At 37.7% G+C, this 24,150-nt stretch overlaps 1 protein-coding gene across 1 annotated transcript; it reads left to right on the forward strand.

Moving 5' to 3' along the window:
* Nucleotides 1-500: 500 nt before the first annotated feature.
* Nucleotides 501-23,446, forward strand: oafa (OAF homolog a). Its single transcript, XM_084127546.1, has 4 exons — nucleotides 501-1,326; nucleotides 17,575-17,709; nucleotides 18,690-18,870; nucleotides 21,681-23,446. The coding sequence occupies exons 1-4, from the start codon at nucleotides 1,096-1,098 to the stop codon at nucleotides 21,947-21,949; spliced, it is 816 nt and encodes a 271-aa protein (XP_083983672.1). The 5' UTR covers nucleotides 501-1,095; the 3' UTR covers nucleotides 21,950-23,446.
* Nucleotides 23,447-24,150: the final 704 nt, after the last annotated feature.

The raw sequence follows: 24,150 nt of genomic DNA on the forward strand, positions 1-24,150 counted from the left end.
ACAAAAGAATGTTGACTATAGCAGATTCTATTCTATTTTTTTTTTTTTTTTTTTTTTTTACATGTGTCTGATATGACTCATAGCCTATGACTATTAGTCTATGTCGTGTGTGCACAAAGTCCAAACTTCTCAAAGCTTTGTAAATATAGAAAACAAGTCATTCTGAGCAAACATGCTCTGTTTCATGAATTTCTGATGCTCGGTAGGCTAACAGCTAATTCTAAATAGGTTATCTATTTTTTATTATTAAAAAGTTGCCTTTTTGAAATCCCAAACTTTAAGAACCATATAGTCTAACATTAATATTGGCACATGATAACTCTCTTGTAACTCTATAATTAAACAAATAAAACTGCGTGTGATTAATATTTAATAAGCATAGTTAGGCTAATATTATCACATAGGATAAAATAATATATTGCAAATGTACATGAATATACAAGTATTCTTTGTTAATGAATATGATATGTAAATCACCTACATTACATAAAGAGGTAAGTGCTAGAAAGAAATCTGAGGACGGAGTTGTGTATTAATCAGACGGTTATTTGAGATGGCGCTACGCCTTTAAGAGTTTTCGAGCGCTGCTGTGAAACTTTGGGAGCCCAGTGGACTGCTGCACTTTGGATAATGAAGGAAGTGACGAATCCGCAATGACTAGGAGAGAGAGGAAAAAACTCCAGAGGAGAAAAACAGAAACTAAGATTGAAGTCAGCGTGAAGCGCAGTGAACTGAATGAACGCGAGCGTCAGTGGCACGAGTCGGCAAGAGCTCACGAATCAAAGTTCCCTCAGTGAGAGGCGCGAGACGAGTGCAAACACCAGATGGATCCGTGTGTGACGCGGCTCTCTTAAATGTTTATTTACCAAACGTGAAAAGTCTCTAGACCTGTTTTTAAAAGACTTTATGAATTCATTTGTATATCCAGCTTCCAAAAAATATGGATGAAGTTGTGAAAGTGGAGCGGCTGTGATGTTTTGAGGAGATAGCGGAGTCTATCTGAAGACTTGTGGAATGAGTCGAACCGCATCAGCGACTGTAATTCCTGTGGATTCTCCTTCTGAGCCCGGAGTTTGACTTTTAGGATTATCTGGCATGTTTGCGAGGTGGATTTCACCGGGTTCAGTTCGGTTTACTGTGTTGGTTTTGCTGCTCACTGTGACAGTAACTCTCGGGTCTGCTTCTGAGCTGAAGGTGAAGGTTCGTTTGGCCGATGGACAGATCACAGATGAACTTCTGGAGGCGGACAGTGAAAAAGACTCCATCACTGTGGAGTTTAAACAAGGAGATGGGACTCTTATAACTTTTGTGGCCGATTTCAAACAGGTAAGTTGAAAACTATGGCCAGGATAAATGTATGTTTGTTTAATTGTTAGGCTACATAATGTCACTGAAGTGTGCTGGAATGCATTATATTGCTTGACTTTTTTCATGAAACCGTCCCCTTTCACAGTACGTTAGGTGAATTATTTTAGCATGTCTGAATATCAAGTCATTACATTTGAGGACTTTAACAGGCCTAAGTCTTATTAGTCTTATTTCATATTAAGGAACACTCTGAAGGACAAATGCTCTATCACTTTCAGACAAACTTGCTAAACAAAAAAAATGCTGTGTTCAATATAAAATGCTGTGTTCAATATATAGGCTACATGTTCAATATAAAATACTTTAACTTATTTTAAGAAGCAGAAGTTGTGAATGTGATTTTGGAGTTCCACAAAACTAGTAATATAACATTTACATTTGATTAGCTGATTTGCTAATCCAAAGCAAATTACAGTACATTCAAGGTATCTGCTCAACCTATTAGATTTGAATGATTTTACTTAAATTTCTAGCTTTACTAGAAACATTTTTTAGTAAATGGTTACATTTATTTAGTTACATTTATATTTATTTATTTAGTTAGTTGGCACTTTAATCCAAAGAAAATTACAGTAGCCTACATTCAAAGTGCCTGCTAAAAAAAAAAAAAAAAAAGTTTGGATCATTTTACCTACATTTCTAGCCTCTACTATATTTGTCATTTAGCCTACCAGATCATCTACAGTGATGAAGCCTCAAATATTGGTAATTTGAGAAGTGGTTACTTTTCCTTCCTCGTGCCATTAAAGTCCGTGTCTCTGTGTTAAATCATCCACATTAGTGATGAACTTCTGACCTGAGGTCAGATTCTTTCACTGGTGATCATACCATCAGGATTAGCATTGGCACTGTCACTGGCCTCATCCGCCTCAGTTCAGTCACGTCAGCAGCCCTCTGCCCCTCACGTCCCCTGATCCTCCACAGATGTGGTCAGTGTGGGGGTTTGCATCACATTTGGGAAGGCTTGAACTTTTCCTTTCCTCTTTTTATCAGTTCCACTGGCGGGCCTGTCTCCATTCTTCTCACATGTGGTTCTCATCTGTTTCCCCTGTATCTCAGGGATTTATGGAAATTTGAATGAACGAGGACTTCCTGCTGCCTTACTGGATTTACTGCACTGAAAGGGCTTTAACAGGGATGGAGGAAGACAAATATTCATTTATATTACTAAATGAAGTATGGCTATTCTGGTATCCGCCTAATCAGGTGCTAAGTGAACCCTCTGGATTTGATTTCCAAAACAAAAGCTGTGTAGTGATTTTCTTTTATTATCTTTTCTTTTGTTTTCTTTTACATAGGCATTTGATTGCAGATTTGGCATAGCATAGCTCTAAATATCTTTCATTCATCAGAGTGAATGCTGCTTTGGTTTAGTTTTCTGTTGTTGTGGAATTTACATGGATGAAATGCCAACCATGGCATATTTTAGACCAGATTCAGCAAATGAGAATTGTATTGTTGATTATTTATTTATTTTCTTCTTTCTTTCTTGGTTACACTTATACACAATAATAACAAAAAGGTTCCATTTGTTAACATTAGTTTGCTACATTAGTTAACAATCAAAATACTTCTAAAGCCTTTCATTTTCTTGGTTAATGTTAATTTCAACATTTACTAATACTTTATTAAAATGAAAAGTTGTATCTAATAATATTAGATAAAGGGGCTGTGTGTAGAATTCAGAAACCCTTGATATTAGCGACACCGGTGGCCGTTATGTGAACTGCAGCCAGAAACGCACAAGGTTAACATGGTTAATGCACACAAAACGTACAAGAAACTGAATGTGATTTAATGCCCCGATATATTAACGGCGAAGTTGTTTTTCGTTCTTGGCTTAAAAGTCAAAAGAAGTTTGTGATACCTTTGCAGCGATATATTGTTAATGAACATTCAGACGATATCCGATTCACATAATCTACAATGGAAACACATTTACAGAATACATTTCTCAATGCGCATCAAAAAAGACGTGACTTTGCGATGGGACGGCATATCTGGACCAACCAGTGGACTGATCTTATTGCACAGCATCTAAAATGCTGTTTTGGTCATTCTGAAATGCCTGAGCAAAGTCTGTCGTCAAAGTGGTTCGGTATGATTACCTTTCAGAACACGACTTAAATGACTGCGTTCCCAAACAGCAGCATCTGCCTCCGAAAGCAAAATAACATGACTGTTTATTGCGTTTCGTCATTTATTATATACAAAAAATATTATGGCTTCTACGGCTGCAGCAACTTCCATTTTTCTTTGTGATATTTAATGCCGGTTTATCAGGAAGTCACGATTTTATTCTCTTCGACTCACTGGATGGAAATGGTGCTTTATTTGCAACTTTGCATGGAAACATAGCTAATGTTATGATAGTTTGATTATTTGAGACTAGACTATAAATATGGCTATGTGAGACTATTATCCTAACCTGAACAGTGTAAAAACATCCATTTCATGTGTCATTTAACAGAAGAGAGGCTCTCGGGAGGGTGCGTAACCGCCACATCTTTTTGATTTTCCTGGCAAAAACATTCCCGAGTCCTTCACGTAAAAATCAGTCTAGAGGCTTTCATAGACAACTTAGGAAGCCGGAGGAGGTCTCGTTTTTAAAGTTTCATTACAAGCTGTTCACACATTGGCAAGTGAAAAAGCAATTAATACATGAAAATCCTTACATATAGCCCCTTTAATTAACATGAGCTAACTAACAATAAACAGTTGCATTTTTATTAGAGTCCCCCTGTGATCAATAATTTTATCCCTTAAAATAGCTTGACTGTAATTCTACACCCTTGCCTCATTTAGCAAACATGGTTCTATGAATATGTAAATTAGCCCCGCCTCCACTCACTCATTCCAGCTCAGAGATCCAGTCGTTGACGATCACACGTTGAACTGATTGGTTACAAGGTAGTTTGTGACGTCAGAAACACCAGCGATTTCAAACCGGGTTTTTGAGACTGTCTTCGGTTCACTGCAGTTTTAAGGAGAAAATACCCAGCAATGGTGTTGACTTATGCATTTGCACATGGTTTGTCTTAAAGCATATTAAAAACACCACATAGACATATAAACAACATTAAAAACTTGATTTTCACCACAGGGGGACTTTAACATTAACCAAAATGAATAAATACTACAACAAATGTATTGCTCATTTTTAGTTAATGTTAGTTTCTGCATTAACCATTTACTAAGGTGACCTTAATGTAAAGTGTTACACCTTATATTTGAATTGTTTTAAAATGTTTTATTTTATTTACATGGCACCATTAAAGGGAACTTTTTTCTCACAACTGCAAGTTTGCATCTCACAATTCTGATATAAACTCGCAATTGCGAGTTATAAAGTCCAATTCTGAGGGGAAAAAGACTGACTTTTTTTCCTCAGAATTCCAAGTTTTGCATGTTATAAAGTCAGAATTGTGAGTTTATATCTTGTAATTCTGACTTTTTAATAAGCGATTGTGACTATATCACACAATTCTGAGAAAAAAGGTCAGAATTGCAAGTTTATATCACGCAATTCAGAGAAAAAAAAAATGTCAGAATTGAGAGATAAAAAGTCGCAAAATATCTTTTTTTATTTTTTTTTATTCAGTGGCGGAAACAAGCTTCCATACTCAGATACAGTTTACCCATATATAACAGCGTGATGTTTTGTTACTGTTCAGTTCAAGTTTCGATGGAAATCAGATGAGATAGGAATATCATGCAAATCATGTGGTTGTGGCCCTTTTTAAGCATACATTTTCATAATATAAAGAAACAGATATATCTGAGTAACAGACTGGCCTTTTTTCCAGTTTGTGTGGAAAAAGTGTGGGCTGTACGAGGTTCTTTTACAATGTGGCCTACTTCGACTGTTTCGGCTTGCAGGAATTAGAGTAACACATCACAATCCAGCGGCGACTGTTTGGTGGAAGAGATGCTACGTGTGATCACATTGATCTTTCATCTCTAACTCAAGCTTTTCTCTTAAACTGTTCCGTTGTCTTTCTAGTTGTATTATGTTTCTCAGCGCTCTGTCTCTGCCCATCGGCAGCATATGCAGTGATGGACAATGAATTCATCTCAGCTCGCATCCGCTGCCAACCGAGGAGCCGAGCGGTCTGCTTTTATGCTCATCTCCCTATTGGGATATCTGTGACCTGCTTGGACACAAGCCATCCCTCCTCTTCACTTTGAAATGTTATCGGCTCATAACGTTAGAGCCAGCTGTAAACTTTATTGTATAAGATTCAACTTTGGGGCAATCATTTATTGTTGCTTGTGGCAAGAGCGTGTTGTGTTGGCTCTGATTTTAGGAACTCATCATAAGCTCAGTGGAATTTTGAAGTTGTTTCACTTTTGAATTTGTCGTTTTGTCACTTGTGGGAACTTGTCTGCCTTTTATGTCCTAGCTTTTCAATCAGTGATATATCAGTGAGTGTGTTTGGATGCCATCCAGGTGTGTGAACATGCCCACTTGAACCTAGCCAGTCCAACCTGTTTCAAAATGTCCCACTAATTCTGAGACATGTGACAGGGATGTGACCTTAACTACACACTGCACAGGCTTGAACAACCGCTCTCATGATGACACAATATATGTTTAAAAGATTCATGTCAATATAAATGAAAGACCACACCCGTTGTGTAGACGTTGCTATTTTACTGCTGTCATTACAATAAAGGAACTAATACACTGCATGACTGGTGCAGTATAAATATTGCATTGCAATGTGCTGGATCTAGAGGTGATTTTATCTATTAGAATGTAGAAACAGCACATTTCACCTTTTAAAATCATGTGTAAAATGTTTTTTTCACCACACTTCTTACAATACAGGAAACTGTGTGCTGTCTCTGATAACTAGTTACTGGTCAGTTCACATTTTTATGTTCAAGTGTGTCGGCAACAGGCAGGACATCTCTGGCAGCCCTTTGGCTACAAGCTGATGTCTTTATTCAAGCCAGAATAAGGCAGATGTTGACCCTTTGAGTGCCGCTGAGAAATAAAGAAGAGGCCTCATTTACCCACAGACACTGTTATGTGCTGAACTGTTCAAGTCCAGTTGATCCAGAGCACATTCGAGCAGTGTTAAAATATTTTGAGACTGAAATTTTGAAACTGAAATATGCTCATGTTTGAAGCTAAATTTTCTTGCACTTTCAAGTACAGCTGTCTTCTTTCAGCACAGCAGTCTTTTACTGTTGCAATTTGCTAAAACTCTTGATTGCACAGATTGCATTTTTAAAAATCCCTGTGTGAGCTTAAATGGACTGTCTTCATGTTTCATAAATTGTCATGAGCATATTGCATATCATCATTTTGATTGCTGAAGATTGCTTTCTTTGTACCATAGCAGCATATAGTATGTAATCAAGGTGGCAATTTCTTCCTTAGTCACTGGTTTGAATGATACTCCAATTTACAAGATTTTGCCAGTGGTGGAAGAATTCAAACCATAAATATGTTTAAATTTATAATGTGAATATATATATATATATATATATATATATATATATATATATATATATATATATATATATATATATATATATATATATATATATATATATATATATACTATTTGAATATAATATATTTAAAATTGACAATTAATTCATCTTTCTTTCTTTTTTTTTCCACTAAAACGTGAGGATGTGATTTTATTCCTCATATTTCCATTTTGGTGGCATATTGCAAGCAGTATTTCATATTTTCCATTTGAGGAAAAAGAACGTGAGCATCGCAACATATGTTTTACCATTCATATCACTTTGTTTTGAATCACTACTGAAGCATCAATCATTCTTTAATCATGTAATGTTGTAGTTCCTAATAGTTACTATGCATCTGCCTTATTTACTCACCAAAGCCGTTTTTATTTGCATTAGGCACATTTGGACCCTGAAAGGGAGATGAAGAGCATTTTAATGCTCATCATAATTCATTCACTTCACTACCGGAATTAGTTTAGCATAGTTAATCATGCCTTTTATCATTCAGGATTAGCTGTTTCCTTAAAGCCCCTCCAAAGTGACATGTCTTAACAGCCACAAGAGTTTTATCCTATGATCTGTTTGAGTCATTGCTTTATGAATCAAGCCTTGGGTTACATCAGTTCTTGCTAAGTCCAACTTCCCTGTGAAAGACCCATGTTCATTGTATAACCTAGGGTTGCATTGTTGTTTTCTTGATGAGGCATATCTCAATGGAAATGAGATGTACTTCCCCTTATAGTTTACAGGAACAGCATGAATCCTCCCTGCTGCGTTTGGGTCTTGTCTTTTCTTCTCCCACGCTCTGACGTCTCTCTCTTGGTCTTGTGCAATACCTTTGGATTGGTATGGGGTGTTGAAATATTGGCGTAACTGTTGTAAAGGGGCATCAGCTTTAAGATCTTGATTTATTATTAAAAGCATTGCTTAAGCTTTTGTTCTAAATCCAGATGTTTTGTTAGTTTTAAGATGGTTGTGGAAGAAGTTAACAGCCCATAGGGGGTAACGCCATGATCTTGACTAGAGCAGATGAACATATATCAGTGAGTGTGAAGCACATTAAGACAGCTGAAACAGGGTAAAGACGTCCCTGCTGTCCCACAAGAGCTCAAGTTAGCCACATGCCAAATAGGAGTCAAAGGTCACATGGAGACAACCCAGTGGAAGCAATGGTCTTCCATTACCGTAATAGCCAAGTGCCTCTATTTTTGCCGTGCTGTTTGGTTTTTGGTGTCATATTCAGAGGAAATCTACTTTAAGATGTCACCAAAACAGAATTGCTTGGTTCCTTCTTTGTTGACTTTTATTTACTGCAATGCATGTTGTGTTTTTGTTAAGTGTGTAAGACATCAAATTCCTCGTATTTTAACCACCACAACTCAGGCATTTCTCCCACGCTCTGTCTTTTGTCCGAGGTTGCTGTTCATCAGAGCGAAATGTTAAATGCTGGCATGCACCTGTGCCTTTTCAGCAGCCTTCTTAAAAAAACCAATTAAACATCTCTGCCGTCACATAAGGAGCCGTAATCCAGTTAAACTGAAATTCTAGACAATAGTGTTTCTCCTTGAAGAGGAACCACATTTACCATAAACATTTTGCATATCTGTTTCTTCTGGATCATGTCTGCGTGCCTTGTTGTTTGTCTATTGAATCTTTCCCTTAATTAGCTTTAACTGCTCGGGGTGATATATGTAATACTTCATAACCGTTGAATCTTTGATGTCTTGCCAATCTGGAATTTTGTTTCATAAGGGAAATTTCATACCTGCATTCTGACTCAGCCTTGATTACTTCAGTCTAGTGACTTGGCTTAAGGGAAATGCCACCCAAAAATGAAAATTGTCACCATTTATGTCTCATCCCTCATGTTGTTCCAAACCTGTATGACTGACTTTCTTCTGTGGAACAAAAAAGAAGATATTTTGAAGAATGTTTCTGTTTTTGTTCATACAATGAAAGACAATGGGGTCCAAAACAACTTCTCTTTTGTGTTCTACATAAAAAGTCATACAGGTTTGGAACGACATGAGTAAATGACTACGGCCAGGAAGGCCGGAAACATACTTTACACAGATCAATGCTTGGCGAGCATGCGGTTGTACGTACTTATGTGGTTGTAAAAAGTTATCAAGGGAGCTTTAAAGTTACCTTCAAATGCCTTTGCCATTAATACAGATGTGTTGTGACTCAGGTAGCAGCTATAAACATGTCAACACAAGAATGTGTGCTGTTGTATTTCCTGTTGAAAAGAAGAGCGTTTATCACTCTCTATTATAGCACATTATGAATTGCGTTAAGACAGATTTTCAAATAAATGATGTGTGAAATCTTGCATTCATATGCATATACATTTTATAAAAATCAAATGTCAAGTTATAATATAAATTACATCTGCATTTGAGAGTCAAATTGTATGACTACAGGGACTCATCTCAAGATCACTCATTAAACAGTTCATCTATTGCCGAAATTATGAGGAGAAAAAAAGTCAGAATCAAAATACGTAGTTTGTGCATAAAAAAATTCTTCAAAACCAACACATGTGACATGTGAACGATGTTCACTAACCCGGTGAAGTTTTTCTATTGGATTGGTCTTTATTAGCATGCAGTGTGAAGTATTTCACTCAGGTCCCTGATCATTCCGATTCAATATCAGTGAAGGAAGAACAAATTTATACTCTTGTGCGTTATGTATTATGTATGTTATCGTCTCTGACAGACAGCAAGTTGAAGCTGCTCTCCCTCTTCTCAGAAAGTGATGGCACATTCAAAACATACGGTAGTGTGGGTTTTTCAGGAAATGCGTTTACTCACTGGACCTATGCTTCTCGTAAATACTACCGTATATTGTGCACGTCATTTTCTGACAGACATCAATGTTGTGAGATTCAAATTATGGATTTGAAAACTGATGGAGCGAAAGGTAATACATTTTTCTTTAGCCGACAAGTATTCAGTGATGTGATTGATGCCCACAAGTTCTAATATTCCAACCGACAGCCAGCCCAAGTTTTTGACGGACGTGATAACGTGCATGAGGGGTGAACTATGAAATGCTAGAAACATTCGAAAGTAGCCATATCACCCCGTAGTCCAAGACTGGTTGCTCACTGATGCTAAACGGGGCTGAGCCTGGTCAGTACTTGGATGGGAGACCTCCCCGGAAAACCAGGTTGCTGCTGGAAGAGGTGTTAGTGAGGCCAGCAGGGGGCGCTCACCCTGTGGTTTGTGTGGGTCCTAACGCCCCAGTGTAGTGATGGGGACACTATTCTGTCAAAAAGCACCGTCCTTCGGATGAGACGTTAAAACCGAGGTCTTGACTCTCTGTGGTCATTAAAAATCCCAGGATGTCCTTCGCAACAAAAGAGTAGGGGTGTAAATGAAAAAAATGGCCTCTGTCATTCATCATGGCCTCCTAATCACCTGTCAAAATGTGTTGACTTCGGAAAATCTAATTTTTTACCAGGAAATGAGTGGTTATGCACAAAATTGTTTGTCTTTCATAACAAGATTCTTTTATTTAAACCCATCTTGCAAATCCTGTTGTAAATGATAGTGAAACATCAACTGTTGTTGCATTTTATTACCCTTTTTTGAGTCAGATTTTGACTCATGGTTATGCAGATGTTAATAATTCATGTAATGTGAAACCTTGAAGTAGATACCCACTTGTTTTGCACAACATTTAGTTTTCTCAATTCTCTTGTGTAACTCGTGTTTGTGTTTCGTGCAGTTCAAAGTTTTTAATGGCAATGTGCATTGTATTGCAAACAGGGATCTTAAGCAATTCCACTTAAGGCCTCCTGGGTAGACATTTTTAATGCCAGTTGTTATAATAGAAAGCACTTGCAAACATAAAGCAAACATCTTTATAGTGGCAGGACAAATATAATTTAATTGACATGGTTTTTAAAACCGTTCATCAATGTCACTGCATTGTAGTGTGGCAGAATGAACAAACATGTATTTCATCTCTTCTGTCATAGTTGCTCGTCTCCAGAGAGGAATTTAGAGGGTGTTTTATGTATAAGAGACACAAACAAACAGAGTTGGAAGGATAATGTTATATAAACTACTATAAATTCAGATCCAAGCAGCAATCGCTTAAGTTACAAGTTCCAAAACAAAGCAGAAGTGACGAGTCTTGTAGTGTCCACTTGGCTTTAGTTATGGGATAGTTCACCCAATCACAGAAATTCATTCCAAACTTGTTTGACTTTATTCTGTTAAACACAAAGGAAGTATTTCTGAAAAAATCGTTGGTTTATCCAATCTTTCATCTGTGATTGTTCTTAACGTTGTGTGTCTAACGTGAATTTTATAGCATAAGCAACATTTGGAACTGACTGTGAAAGCCGTGCCAAACTTTGCGATGATGCCGCTGTCAGACGTCAACAGCATATTCCAAACAAACACGCCGTGATCCTGCAGCAGGAAGCAGGACCAGGAGCAGAAGCTAATGTTTGCTTTGACTTCAGAGATGTATTTCTTTAGGACTGTCAAAATAAACTCTTCTGCACCGAGATTTATGTTTAGTCTCTAATCTGGTCATTTGGCGGACATGCGCAAGGTTGGAGGGTGAACGAATGAAAAACTGAGCTGAGGATCTACCTGACTGAAGTATTTACTCACTAACCCGGCTTAGACATGTTCCTGCATGGAGGGGGTCAAACAGAGAATTGCAACAGGACCCTGGAGGAAAGCGAAAGAGATATTCGCCTCAGATAAAAGGAAATTGCCGAGCATTGAAGATAAAGGATAGTTGTAAAGAGAATTTAATGATTGAGCTACTGATATCATGTCAGGTTTACCTGTGCAGTGTCAGCTTGCAGGGTTTCTTCCTGTTGTCATCAAGGTGTTTGCAAAGTAATGACGCCAACACTTCCCTGTAATTAAATTGAGTGGCTAACCCACCCCCCTCACCCCACCAACCCCTCTCTCTGTTCCTTAAAGCAAACTGCCTTTCTGACGGCTGGAAGGTTCTTCTAGTGCCAGAGCTTAAAATAACAACTGCCTGCTCACTCCCCCCCTCTTGCGTTTGCTGATTGTTCTGTCACCCATGCGGTAATTCCACCAAGTCTGCCTCCTCCGTCGGTTTAATTGCATTCCTGCTGATTCGTCCTTTGAAGAACTTCCATGCTGAACAGTTCTTCACAATATAGGTTTGAGTTACATTTTTTGGATGTCTGTCATTGCATGTACTGATTCACAGATTGGGATCTGTGTACTTTTTTAACTTTTTCATTTTGTATAGTGTTCATGTAATGTAATGTCTATTGTCAACATAAATAAGAGATGCTAGTAAGTAGTACTTAATGTTTCTTTTCTCAGAAAAGTCTTAATCCATATTAAAGATTCGATAAAGGGAAAAATAAATGAAAATACACTACTGATTTTTTTTTTTAAATGTTTTTGAAAAATGTTTCATGGTCAAATATTTGCTTTGATAAAAAAAATGCAGTGAAAACAGTAATATTGTGAAATATTTGGCCCCAAATATTCACTTAATATTAAAGGGTTAGTTCACCCAAAAATGAAAATTCTGTCAGTAATTACTCACCCTCATGTTGTTCCAACCCCGTAAGACCTTCGCTCATCTTCGGAACACAAATTAAGATATTTTTGATTAAATCTGAGAGCTTGATCACTCCTCCATCAAGCTCCAGCCCCCTGTCAGTGGAAATTAATAACAGCTGGTTCAGTCCCAAATGATGGCCTACAAAAAGGTCTCATTGCCAAGGTGTCACACAAGACACATCTCATGATGGGTAAAAGCAAAGAGCTGTCTCAAGACCTTCGCAACCTAATTGTTGCAAAACATAATGATGGCATTGGTTATAGGCGCCATTCTAAGCTTCTGAATGGTCCAGTGAGCACTTTGGGGGCCATAATACGGAAGTGGAAAGACAATAATTTCACCATAAATTTGCCTCGACCAGTGCTCCTCGCAAGATTTCTGATAGAGGAGTGAAAAGAATAATCAGAAGAGTTGTCCAAGAGCCATTTTCAAATGATTATTTTTTACAAATATATTAATTAATAAAGGTGTTTTTTTGTTTGTTTTTTTTTACTATTTCGGTAAATATTATATAAAACAAATTTAATATACTACTTTTCAAAAGTTTGGGGTTGGTAAGATTTTTTTTTAAATGTTTATTAAAGAAGTCTCTTATGTTTACCTAGTCCTAGACTGTATTTATTTGATTACAGTAAAAACAGTTATATTTTGAAATATTATTACAATTTGATCAAAGTTGAATTTTCAGGAGTGACTTCAGTCTTTATTATAAAAGATAATGATTCTTCAGAAATAATTCTAATATGATAAATTGGCACTCAAGAAACATTTATTAGTACTATCAATGATGTAAACAGTTGTGCTGCTTAAAGGGTTAACCCAAAAATGAAAATTCTGTCAGTAATTACTCTCCCTCATGTTGTTCCAACCCCGTAAGACCTTCGTTCATCTTCGGAACACAAATTACGATATTTTTTATTAAATCTGAGAGCTGGATCACTGCTTCATAGGCTTCTAAGACATTATAACTTGCTGGCCCAGAAATGTGTGTATGTCTCTGGGCCTCGAGTTATTTCACGTAGTGTTTTAGCGCAGCGCGTCTGTGTTGCACGTCACACGCATCACACACATGACCAGCGTCGGCCAATAGTGAGCCTACGTGTTACTGGCCCCAAATATTGTAGAGGCACTCCTGCGCTCAGGCCGCACTCAATCACCATTATATGTTTAGTCTAAAACGCAACTGCTCTCATGTTTTGCCACAGGACAGCAATAACAAGTACAATTTTCAGCTTTGCAGGACTGTGATATGAAGAGTGTACAAAGTAACATATCTTTAGCAACAGTGTGAAAGTGAATAGCACATAACAGGCACAATAATGGCTATAAACAGATATTTATCGGTACAATATGCATCACACGACTACGTGTCATCGTTTTTGGAAGCTTATGTCTTCACAATCTGCACTACAGCTTCATATTTATCCACTTGGGAGAGATTCTTCAAAAATACGTCTCTGTGCGGACGGAAGGCCAAAACGGAGAGAAAAAGATGGGATTTCAAACGAAAAATTATAAGGGTGGACAAGGCCAAAGTTTGTCTGCGTAACTGAATTTACCTCCTCAGGGAAAACTATACAAATAAAAGAGCATTGTCATTCAAATGGAATATTAGAGGTGAATGATTCTTGGAATGTGAATGGATTTTCCACAGGCTCAGTGAGACTGCAGCTCCATGAGTTTGGTGGTTGACCAACTCTGGAAACCAGATGGAAGGTTCTAGAAAGAGGATGAGATGAGAGCTCCAGAGCAAACAAAGACAGCTTCGGCTTGTTTATTTTGATTGTCTGAGAAAACCTCCTACTTTGCGAATGAAACCCTGAAAGCTTGCTCCCTTCTGTCGGCTTGGTGCTTGAGGCCTTACTGTGAAAAACAAGAGGAGAATGTGTGTGTCTTCTGCTGGCAGAGTCATGAGGATGTCAGAGCAAGGAGAAGCTGATGAATGGGTACACAGGTCTGTGGCCTTGCTCTCTGCTCTGGGGTTTCCCATAATGCCTTTACATGGAAGTCTTTATGGGCATGGGGGTACTGCCAGATATTCGGTCTGGTTGCTAACAGCAACTCAGTGATGTGCTGAAATATACGGTGTCTCTCTGTTGTTCTGGGCTGAATCACTATAAAATGTTGTAATGAAGATCTGACTGTAAGCTTGAAGGTCAACAGCTGACTTTTTAAATGCTAAAAAGCAAGAATTTAGGAGCCAAAATGAATAAAATCGACGGGTATTTGATAGGGATGCACAATAATGGTCACAGTCGGCATGAAGCGGAAGATGCAATTATCTTTTCTTCCCTATTGTTATGTATATCCAAGGGAAACGGCTTCTTGGACAAGAAAAAATGTATGGATGGTTGTTGTTTGCTATTGCTGTGATCTCATATGAGTGACAGGTTGTCCCGCCCTCACGCCAGTAAACGTCATGCTGCAAGAGGGAGGGGAAGTTATTTTGATTAAAGATTACAAGGGCACGTGATTTTAAAAAAATAAATAATTATGTGCATGGACAAATCGTTTATAATAAACAGTGCAGTGTAATTTTGATTTTGTGGTGACTTCAAACTAATAATCCCAATTATTTTGTTTAAAACATTGTAATCGCGATCAATCACAATTCTTTTCAATTGAGAAATGTATTTTTATAATTTCTTTTATAGTTAGTAGAGATAGGCTATACCAAAACTAAATTTTCTCCGCCGATATGATAGCCGATTATACAGAATATCTTGGATAATTTGATTCTCTAAGGACACAAAAAATCTCTGTAAATAATTCTGCAAACTATACAACCATTTAATTTGGTAGATTACTATAATATTAGAGGTTAAAGTTAACAGAGCCCAAACTATTATATTAACTGCTATTTATTTTCAGATGTAATAATTATACTGTTTGAATGCAACTCAGTTGCATATAAGGTAGTTTTCATAAACACTTTATTCAAACATGCATATATAATTAACAGTAAATAAGCTCATCTCTAGTGTTTTTTATAGCTAACTGACAAACTGTGAACATTGGATAACTTTCCTGAGGCAAATGCAACATTAAGTGACCTTGTTCACAAGCTGTTTTATTGATGTCTTTTCACGGTTGAAACACTGATTGAGCGATTACATGCGACATGACTCATTTCAGTAAGTTGTACTTCAACATACCTTTTGATGTTCATGCATGTTCTTTCGTGCTATAACTTGTATTAAAGTGAAGGAAAAGACTCACGCTCCACGCCGCCGCTTGAACTGAGGCGCTACAGTGATCTGTCACGTCACATTTAAGCAGTGGTGGAGGAAGTACTGAATCTCAGTACTTAAGTAAAAGTACAAATAACCAGAGACATATTTACTTTAGTAAAAGTAGAAGTACCACAATGAAAACCCTACTTAAGTAAAAAGTACCTGATTTTAAATGTACTTTAAGTATTAAAAGTAAAAGTAGGCTACTTGCATAACAATTTATTATCTTAATGTCTATATTCTAATAATTAGGGCTGTACCAATATGCAATATGAATCCGAAATCGCTACACTCAGATCTACGAACCTGTGTCGCGGTGTGAGAAGGCAGAATCGCGACACACCCCTTTTTTGAAGTTAACATTATACAATACATAGACCTACACCACAAAACTAGTTGAGGATAAATTATTTAATATTGGGCAATTCCATCGTTATAGATGGGACATTTGCAGTAAAAACTTGAAATATAAATTCGCAGAAAAAGCATTTAATACATATTGAAAAATATCTGTATGCGTTTTATATTTAATATGAGGGAAATAGCCTAGGCTACACATGCGTTACGGGACACAACTTTTAGGTAGCAAAATATTTTTTAGTAATTCTGTGAATTGCACTGCGCAAACCAATACCCACCGGATGAAGAAGGGTTGGCTCTCCACAGAACATAAAATATTCATTTTATTTTATTTTTCGTGTTCCCATTTGAGGAAAAAACAATGTTACAGACGTGACCGCTCTGAAAGCGGCACTAAAAGACTGCTTTAAAACTTTCACAGAGACCTCAAACAGAAAGCACAAAGCCTTTTTTTTAAAGTGAATTTCGTTTTGTATTAATTGTATCTTAATTTTAATCAATGTTTCATCAACCAATTGCCAGGATTTAATAAATAAGAAGTAAATATAGTAGAAAATAGATAATCACGACACATAGGTGCCGGCGTGTAAACTGAAGCGCGTCTCATAAATGAACCGAAACTCAGCGTAGGCTAGGCTATAAGGTAACCTACTTGCCTCACAGACCTGATAAATATATCTTTAGACAGCTTTAAATGTGTACTTTTAAACAGAAAAATTAAAAACGAAAGAAAACAGACTGCTCTCTCTGCTTATGTAGTAATCCGTATGAAATGTGCATTTCTCTCTGGTGCGTTCACTACTGCGAAGATCGCATATCAGTAGCCTATCGCCAACTTCATCTTTGCAGCCGACACAGAAAACACTTGTTTATTAATAATCAATTAAAATGTCTCCTTGTTATATTTGACATATTCATTACTTTTGCCGGTTCTTTGTGACAGCTTTTAGGTGCTTTATTGGCAGCGCCACCAACACCGAAAACACCGAGATTTTTTTCAATCTCTGTTTTGGCAGGGGAAAAACTGATCAGAAAATGTAACGAAACGTCGTAGAAATGTAGTGGAGTAGAAAGTATAATAATTGCTGCAAAAAGTAACGAAGTAAAAGTCAAAAGTATGCACTACTGATTCTACTTAAGTAAAGTACAGATACGTGAAAAATGTACTTAAGTAAAGTAACAAAGTATTTGTACTTCGTTACATTCCACCACTGCATTTAAGAGTGTCAAAACACTAGGCCTATTTTTATTGTTTGAATTTCGTGATAAAATGGACAGAATTTATCGGCTGATGCCAATTAGTGGCAGATACATCGGTGCATCTCTAATAATTAGAATAGTTGCACTTTCCTGTAAGCACAAATTAATAAAATAATTAAGAGAGAAGCAGAAATCCTGATCACAGTGTATATGATTAATTGTGCAGCCCTTGTATTTGATGCCATACAAGTCTCCAACTCAAAGACTTCAGTATTTGTAGTTATTATATAACACATTTCTTAAGGAGTTGCACAATTTAATGATGACTGCATATGTTTCTTCTCAGGATGTGAAGATCTTCCGGGCGCTGATCCTGGGGGAACTGGAGAGAGGGCAGAGCCAATACCAGGCGCTTTGCTTCATCACACGGCTCAGCCACAATGAGATCATCCCCAGCGAGTCCATGGCCAGACTGCGACAGGTCAGGCTCCCTCTGTGGCTGATGGCGGGGCAGGGGGGAAGTCATTGGGAGTGAGGGAGCAGATCCAGGGTGTTAGAGTTGAGCTTATTGGTTAACTGTTGCATAGGAGTGTGATGTTTTAAAGGGGTGGTTGATTATGATTTCACTTTTCTAACTTTAGTTAGTGTGTAATGTTGCTGTTTGAGTATAAACAACATCTGCAAACTTACAACGCTCAAAGTTCAAAGCAAAGGAAGATATTTGCTTTTAAAGAAATCGTTTTTTTAAGGACTACAACAAACGGCTGGTAGGGACTACACGACATTCCTCCAGGGTTAGTGACATCACCAACCCTAAAATTGACATAAACCCCACCCCCTGAACACGATTTATAGATTATCAAGACAGAATATGCTAATCAATGACTAGAAGATAACTACACATAAGCTACATAAATTCATCAACTAACCATTCAGAAACGTCCTGTTGCTTTCTACATGTTGTCACTTCTTCTTGAGTCTCTCCATCATCGTCTGACTCCAGTTTGAACAGAAAAGGCTAGAAAAGTTTCTTAAATTTTCAGTGCATGTCTGTGTGAATGCAAGCTGTTGAAGCTCCGCCCTCTGTGCTGGTAGCAGCAGCTCATTTGCATTTAAAGGGACAGACATAAAAACTGTGTGTTTTTGCTCACCCTCAAAAATTTACAATTTTAACATTCTATATAAAATATCTGTGGGGTATTTTGAGCTAAAACTTCACATACACACTCTGGGGACATCAAAGACTTATTTTACATCTTGTGAAAAGGGAATTATACCACCCCTTTAAATGTGAGATCTCAGAGGAAAAAGGCTGTAAAAGGCCTTTGATGAGTTGCTCCTGGGAAGGTGTCCAAGGTCCTAAATGTGTAAAAATGAATGAAAGGTGTGATAAAAGACTGGAAACATCTAGCTTTAAAGAATGACAGTAGTAATACTAAAAGTGTTTTTTATATTTTGCAGAAAAATCCCCAGGCCATCCGCACAGCGGAAGAGAAGAGAAGCACGGAGATGCTGAGCATGAACGTAGCGGTCAATTTGACACGGACGTGGCAACTGAGTGCCCACATCCACAACATGTGCAGCGTGGCCCGGGAGGCCGTGTACACGCGCGAGGCTGATGTCAGACACTGGCTGGACAGAGGCAAGCATGTTTACTGCGTCCCTTAATTACACCCTACCAAACCCAGCACGATTAAATATAACGCTGGCATTGTGTTCTTCATATATTAACCCTCTAAAGCCTAATCTAATGTATTAAATAAGTCATATGCATGTAATGTGTGCATATAAAAAAACACATACACACATATACACAAATATATATATATATATATATATATATATATATATATAATATACACAGTGAGGAAAATAAGTATTTGAACACCCTGCTATTTTGCAAGTTCTCCCGATTGGAAATCATGGAGGGGTCTGAAATTGTCATCGTAGGTGCATGTCCACTGTGAGAGACATAATCTAAAAAAAAAGAAGAAATCGCAATATATGATTTTTTAACTTTATTTGTATGATACAGCTGCAAATAAGTATTTGAACACCTGTCTATCAGCTAGAATTCTGACCCTCAAACACCTGTTAGTCTGGCTTTAAAATGTCCACCTCCACTCCATTTATTATCCTAAATTAGATGCACCTGTTTGAGGTCGTTAGCTGCATAAAGACACCTGTCCACCCCATACAATCAGTAAGAATCCAACTACTAACATGGCCAAGACCAAAGAGCTGTCCAAAGACACTAGAGACAAAATTGTACACCTCCACAAGGCTGGAAAGGGCTACGGGGAAATTGCCAAGCAGCTTGGTGAAAAAAGGTCCACTGTTGGAGCAATCATTAGAAAATGGAAGAAGCTAAACATGACTGTCAATCTCCCTCGGACTGGGGCTCCATGCAAGATCTCACCTCGTGGGGTCTCAATGATCCTAAGAAAGGTGAGAAATCAGCCCAGAACTACACGGGAGGAGCTGGTCAATGACCTGAAAAGAGCTGGGACCACCGTTTCCAAGGTTACTGTTGGTAATACACTAAGACTTTAACGAGCCGAAAAGGGCACACGTCACTCCTCTCCTCACAAAATTGCACTGGTTGCCAGTTGCCGCTCGCATCAAATTCAAGTCACTGACGTTTGCCTACAGAACAACCACTGGTTCTGCTCCCTTTTACTTTAACTCTTTACTTCAGACTTATGTGCCTTCCAGGAACTTGCGCTCTGCAAGTGAACGGCGTCTTGTGGTGCCATCTCAAAGAGGCACAAAATCTCTTTCTCGGACCTTTACCATGACTGTTCCCTGCTGGTGGAATGATCTGCCGAACTCAACCAGAGCAGCTGAGTCCATAGCCACTTTTAAGAAACGGCTGAAGACAATTCTTTTTCGACAGCACTTGATCCAGTAATACTAACACTTTCTCTCTACTACTCTATTCTGTTCTATAACATAAAAAAAAAAAAAAAAAATTGCGTTGAATTAAACTGAGAAGGGTCATAGCACTTGCATTTTGTTGTCCTACTGCTAGTTTAACTGCTTCTATTGTTCTCATTTGTAAGTCGCTTTGGATAAAAGCGTCTGCTAAATGAATAAATGTAAATGTAAATGTAAGACGTCATGGTTTGAAATCATGCATGGCACGGAAGGTTCCCCTGCTTAAACCAGCACATGTCAAGGCCTGTCTTAAGTTTGCCAGTGACCATTTGGATGATCCAGAGGAGTCATGGGAGAAAGTCATGTGGTCAGATGAGACCAAAATAGAACTTTTTGGTCATAATTCCACTAAACTGTTTGGAGGAAGAAGAATGATGAGTACCATCCCAAGAACACCATCCCTACTGTGAAGCATGGGGGTGGTAGCATCAGAAAATCATCAGCATGTAGCATCAGCTTTGGGGGTGTTTTTCTGCACATGGGACAGGGCGACTGCACTGTATTAAGGAGAGGATGACCGGGGCCATGTATTGCGAGATTTGGGGGAACAACCTCCTTCCCTCAGTTAGAGCATTGAAGATGGGTCGAGGCCGGGTCTTCCAACATGACAATGACCCGAAGCACACAGCCAGGATAACCAAGGAGTGGCTCTGTAAGAAGCATATCAAGGTTCTGGCGTGGCCTAGCCAGTCTCCAGACCTAAACCCAATAGAGAATCTTTGGAGGGAGCTCAAACTCCCTGTTTCTCAGCGACAGCCCAGAAACCTGACTGATCTAGAGAAGATCTGTGTGGAGGAGTGGGCCAAAATCCCTCCTGCAGTGTGTGCAAACCTGGTGAAAAACTACAGGAAACGTTTGACCTCTGTAATTGCAAACAAAGGCTACTGTACCAAATATTAACATTGATTTTCTCAGGTGTTCAAATACTTATTTGCAGCTGTATCATACAAATAAATAGTTAAAAAATCATATATTGTGATTTCTGGATTATTATATTTTTTTTTGATTATGTCTCTCACAGTGGACATGCACCTACGATGACAATTTCAGACCCCTCCATGATTTCTAAGTGGGAGAACTTGCAAAATAGCAGGGTGTTCAAATACTTATTTTCCTCACTGTGTGTATATATATATATATATATATATATATATATATATATGCCTATAACTATAATTTCATTGTCTACATATGTTTTAGTAAAATATTTATTTATTAATTCATTGTTTAATTATTTGATTGGGTTAAGTATAGACTCTTAACCTGAATTATAATGTTTAATCATCAGAGATATGCCATATATAAACATATAAAGGGTTTTAGTATCAAACCCTTTTACACATCAAATGTGAACATTTTGGGGAGAAGGATCTGTAGTAAATCTAATTGAATGTATCTAGACCTAGTACAGATGCATTACTGTTTGAACTGGAACACATCACTGGAGCACCTCACTGACCTACATAGCTTGATCATTAACTATAATAAATGTTTTTTTTTTTCCCGATTCTTCAGGCGCCGAGGGTTCCATGTTCGAGCCTCAAGCAGTGGAGGTGCCAGGTCTGCAGAGCTGCGGGACAGTGAAGGACCTGTGGCAGCCTTGCTCCTGTAGCTACAACCTCAGACTGGAATGGTACCCCTGCCTGCTGAAGTACTGTCGCAACAGGGACGTCTCCGGCAGGGGCAGCCCGTATAAATGTGGCATCAAAAGCTGCAGCAAAGGCTACCAATTTACTTACTACGTACCGCACAAACAGCTGTGCTTGTGGGAGGAAGAGACCTAGAAACACATGCTTCTACAAAAACATATTTAATGTGACCTTCACCACAGGTTTTGTTCACCTCCAAGCCTTCAGACTCGTGCCTACTGCACAGAGCAGTTTGACAAAGAAGTTATGCTGGATGGGTGTGGATGGAGTGATTTGAGCAGCCCAAGTGCTCTAATTTTGTTTTTCCAGTGCAGTTGGCCAAATCTTTGAGCTGTCGACTGTGCATTTAAGCTGGTCAGTAGTTTTAAAGCTCTTCCTGCTCTTAACAGCACTGTGGAATGAGTATTTTTTTGAGTCCTGACATGCAGGCCCAAGTGAGCAACCTGTGAATTAGTCAGTGTATAACAAGATGTAATCTTAAAATTAGCTGGATCTCGTCAGGTTGCCAATTTAATTTTTTTTTCTTTCCTGAAGCTGGTATTATTTATTTTGCAGTGGGAAATGACTGAAGACACTTAAGCACAGCGCACATGTTCAGAGAAATTTTCTCTTTTTAAAGTTTTTTTTTTTTTTTTTTTTTTTTAAAGTTCTGTATTTTGACTGTTAGATTTAAAGCACTGTATTAAGTTAATGGTGGACGCATACATGCTTTGGTTCATTTTTGGTACAGACAAAAAACGTTATTGATTCAAACAGATTCAATCATGTGAATTTTCTCACCTCAAGTCTTAATGCTGGCAACCATTTGGGAGTGTGTGTTTTCATCTTCATAAGGATGGACTTCTAAGCATTGCACAACAGTATCATTTAAGGTCCAGTTGGATCAATATTAACTTATAGTTTGAAGTATGGATGTAAGTTGGGAGCAGTCAACACTGCAAAAGTAACATGGAAAACCAAAGTAAGTCTATATTCTGATAAAACAGAGGGAGAGAAAAACTGATGAAAATCCTGCTTAGATCGTTGCTACTGTGCATCAACACTGCCATCTTCTGGTTATCCAACATTACTGTCACTCAGGCGCCTCCTATCAGTATGACCTCAGTACATCAGCAGAGCTGTGAAACCATCACAAATATGGGTTCACATCCTTTTGTGTGGTATCAAATGTCCTAGAAGATTCCTCCGGTTCAGAAGTGACTTCAACTTTCAATAGGACCAAATCCACTGACTAAGCTCTAATCATGAAGAAGAGAAACTGTTATTGTTTCACATTTCACTACATTCACCTCCAACTCGCGACTCGCCTCTCTTACTATGCGAATGTTCACCTTTAACATACACATTTGACTCGGTTGTAGTTCATGGTACTAAAATGTTTATACTGATTTATTTAATTTTTTTGTTTTGTTTTTTTCAAAGAGTTAGTGTTATGTTAAAAGTGTTGTTTGAGATTACACCTACCCAACTGACAGCTATTGTCTGGGATACAAGTGCCTTGTTGATTCAGTGTTTACTGATTCTTTTTGATGATAAAGCTGTTATGAATAAAGTATCAAAAATTATTTTCCTATGAAAATGAATATGGACATAATATGAAGTAATTTTAAATAAAAGCTCCTTCAGCTGTCACCTTCTTACTGTTGTTTTTAAACGCATTCAGAGTTCACTGCAACATGCTTTGATTTCTGAAGGATCATGTGACGCCGAAGTATTATTTAATGAGATGGTGTTAATGAATAAAGTGCTAATTATTCACTGACACAATGAAAGCAGACACCATATAGATTAAAACAATTGTTTTCAACCTTTTTTAAGGACAGAATTTTTTTTAATTTGAAACAGCTGTTTTTACCATTCCACAGACTCAGTCTTTATAACTTGCTACTCCCTCTGGTCAACTAGCCTACAGCTTTTAAAAGGAAAAAAGTAAATAGGCTATCACTGATATATTTTCTAAAGATAATTTGTTAGTTTTGTTTGGTTTTACTTAGAGCTCAGCATATTTCCTGATTTAGAGTTAGAATTATGCACTTGTTACGAGTTGCACTCACTGATCTGTGTAATGATAATCTGTATGTCAAGTGGTTGCATATATTAGCTCTACAATTATAATTGCAGATTTAGCATTTTAGTTGTTAAATTACGAAAAACTGAGGGCCTCTAATATGTTAAAGGAATAGTGAAATTCTGTCATCATTACTCATGTACAGGTGAACCTCGAAAAAAATATATGGCTTACAGTTTAAGAAAAACACAAATTCAAAATCTCATAATAATCATAAAAATTATAACAAATAAAGGCTTGAAATATCTCACTTTGCATGTAATGAGTC

The sequence above is a fragment of the Abramis brama genome, assembly GCF_963993115.1.
Source record: "Abramis brama genome assembly, chromosome: 10".
NCBI lineage: Eukaryota > Metazoa > Chordata > Actinopteri > Cypriniformes > Leuciscidae > Abramis > Abramis brama.

Excerpts from the sequence above, each read along its gene's own strand:
- oafa (XM_084127546.1), top strand. The coding sequence starts at position 1,096 with ATGTTTGCGAGGTGGATTTCACCGGGTTCAGTTCGGTTTACTGTGTTG. Across the intron at positions 17,710-18,689 it reads CCATGGCCAGACTGCGACAG|AAAAATCCCCAGGCCATCCG; the intron begins GTCAGGCTCCCT and ends TATATTTTGCAG. Across the intron at positions 18,871-21,680 it reads CAGACACTGGCTGGACAGAG|GCGCCGAGGGTTCCATGTTC; the intron begins GCAAGCATGTTT and ends CCGATTCTTCAG.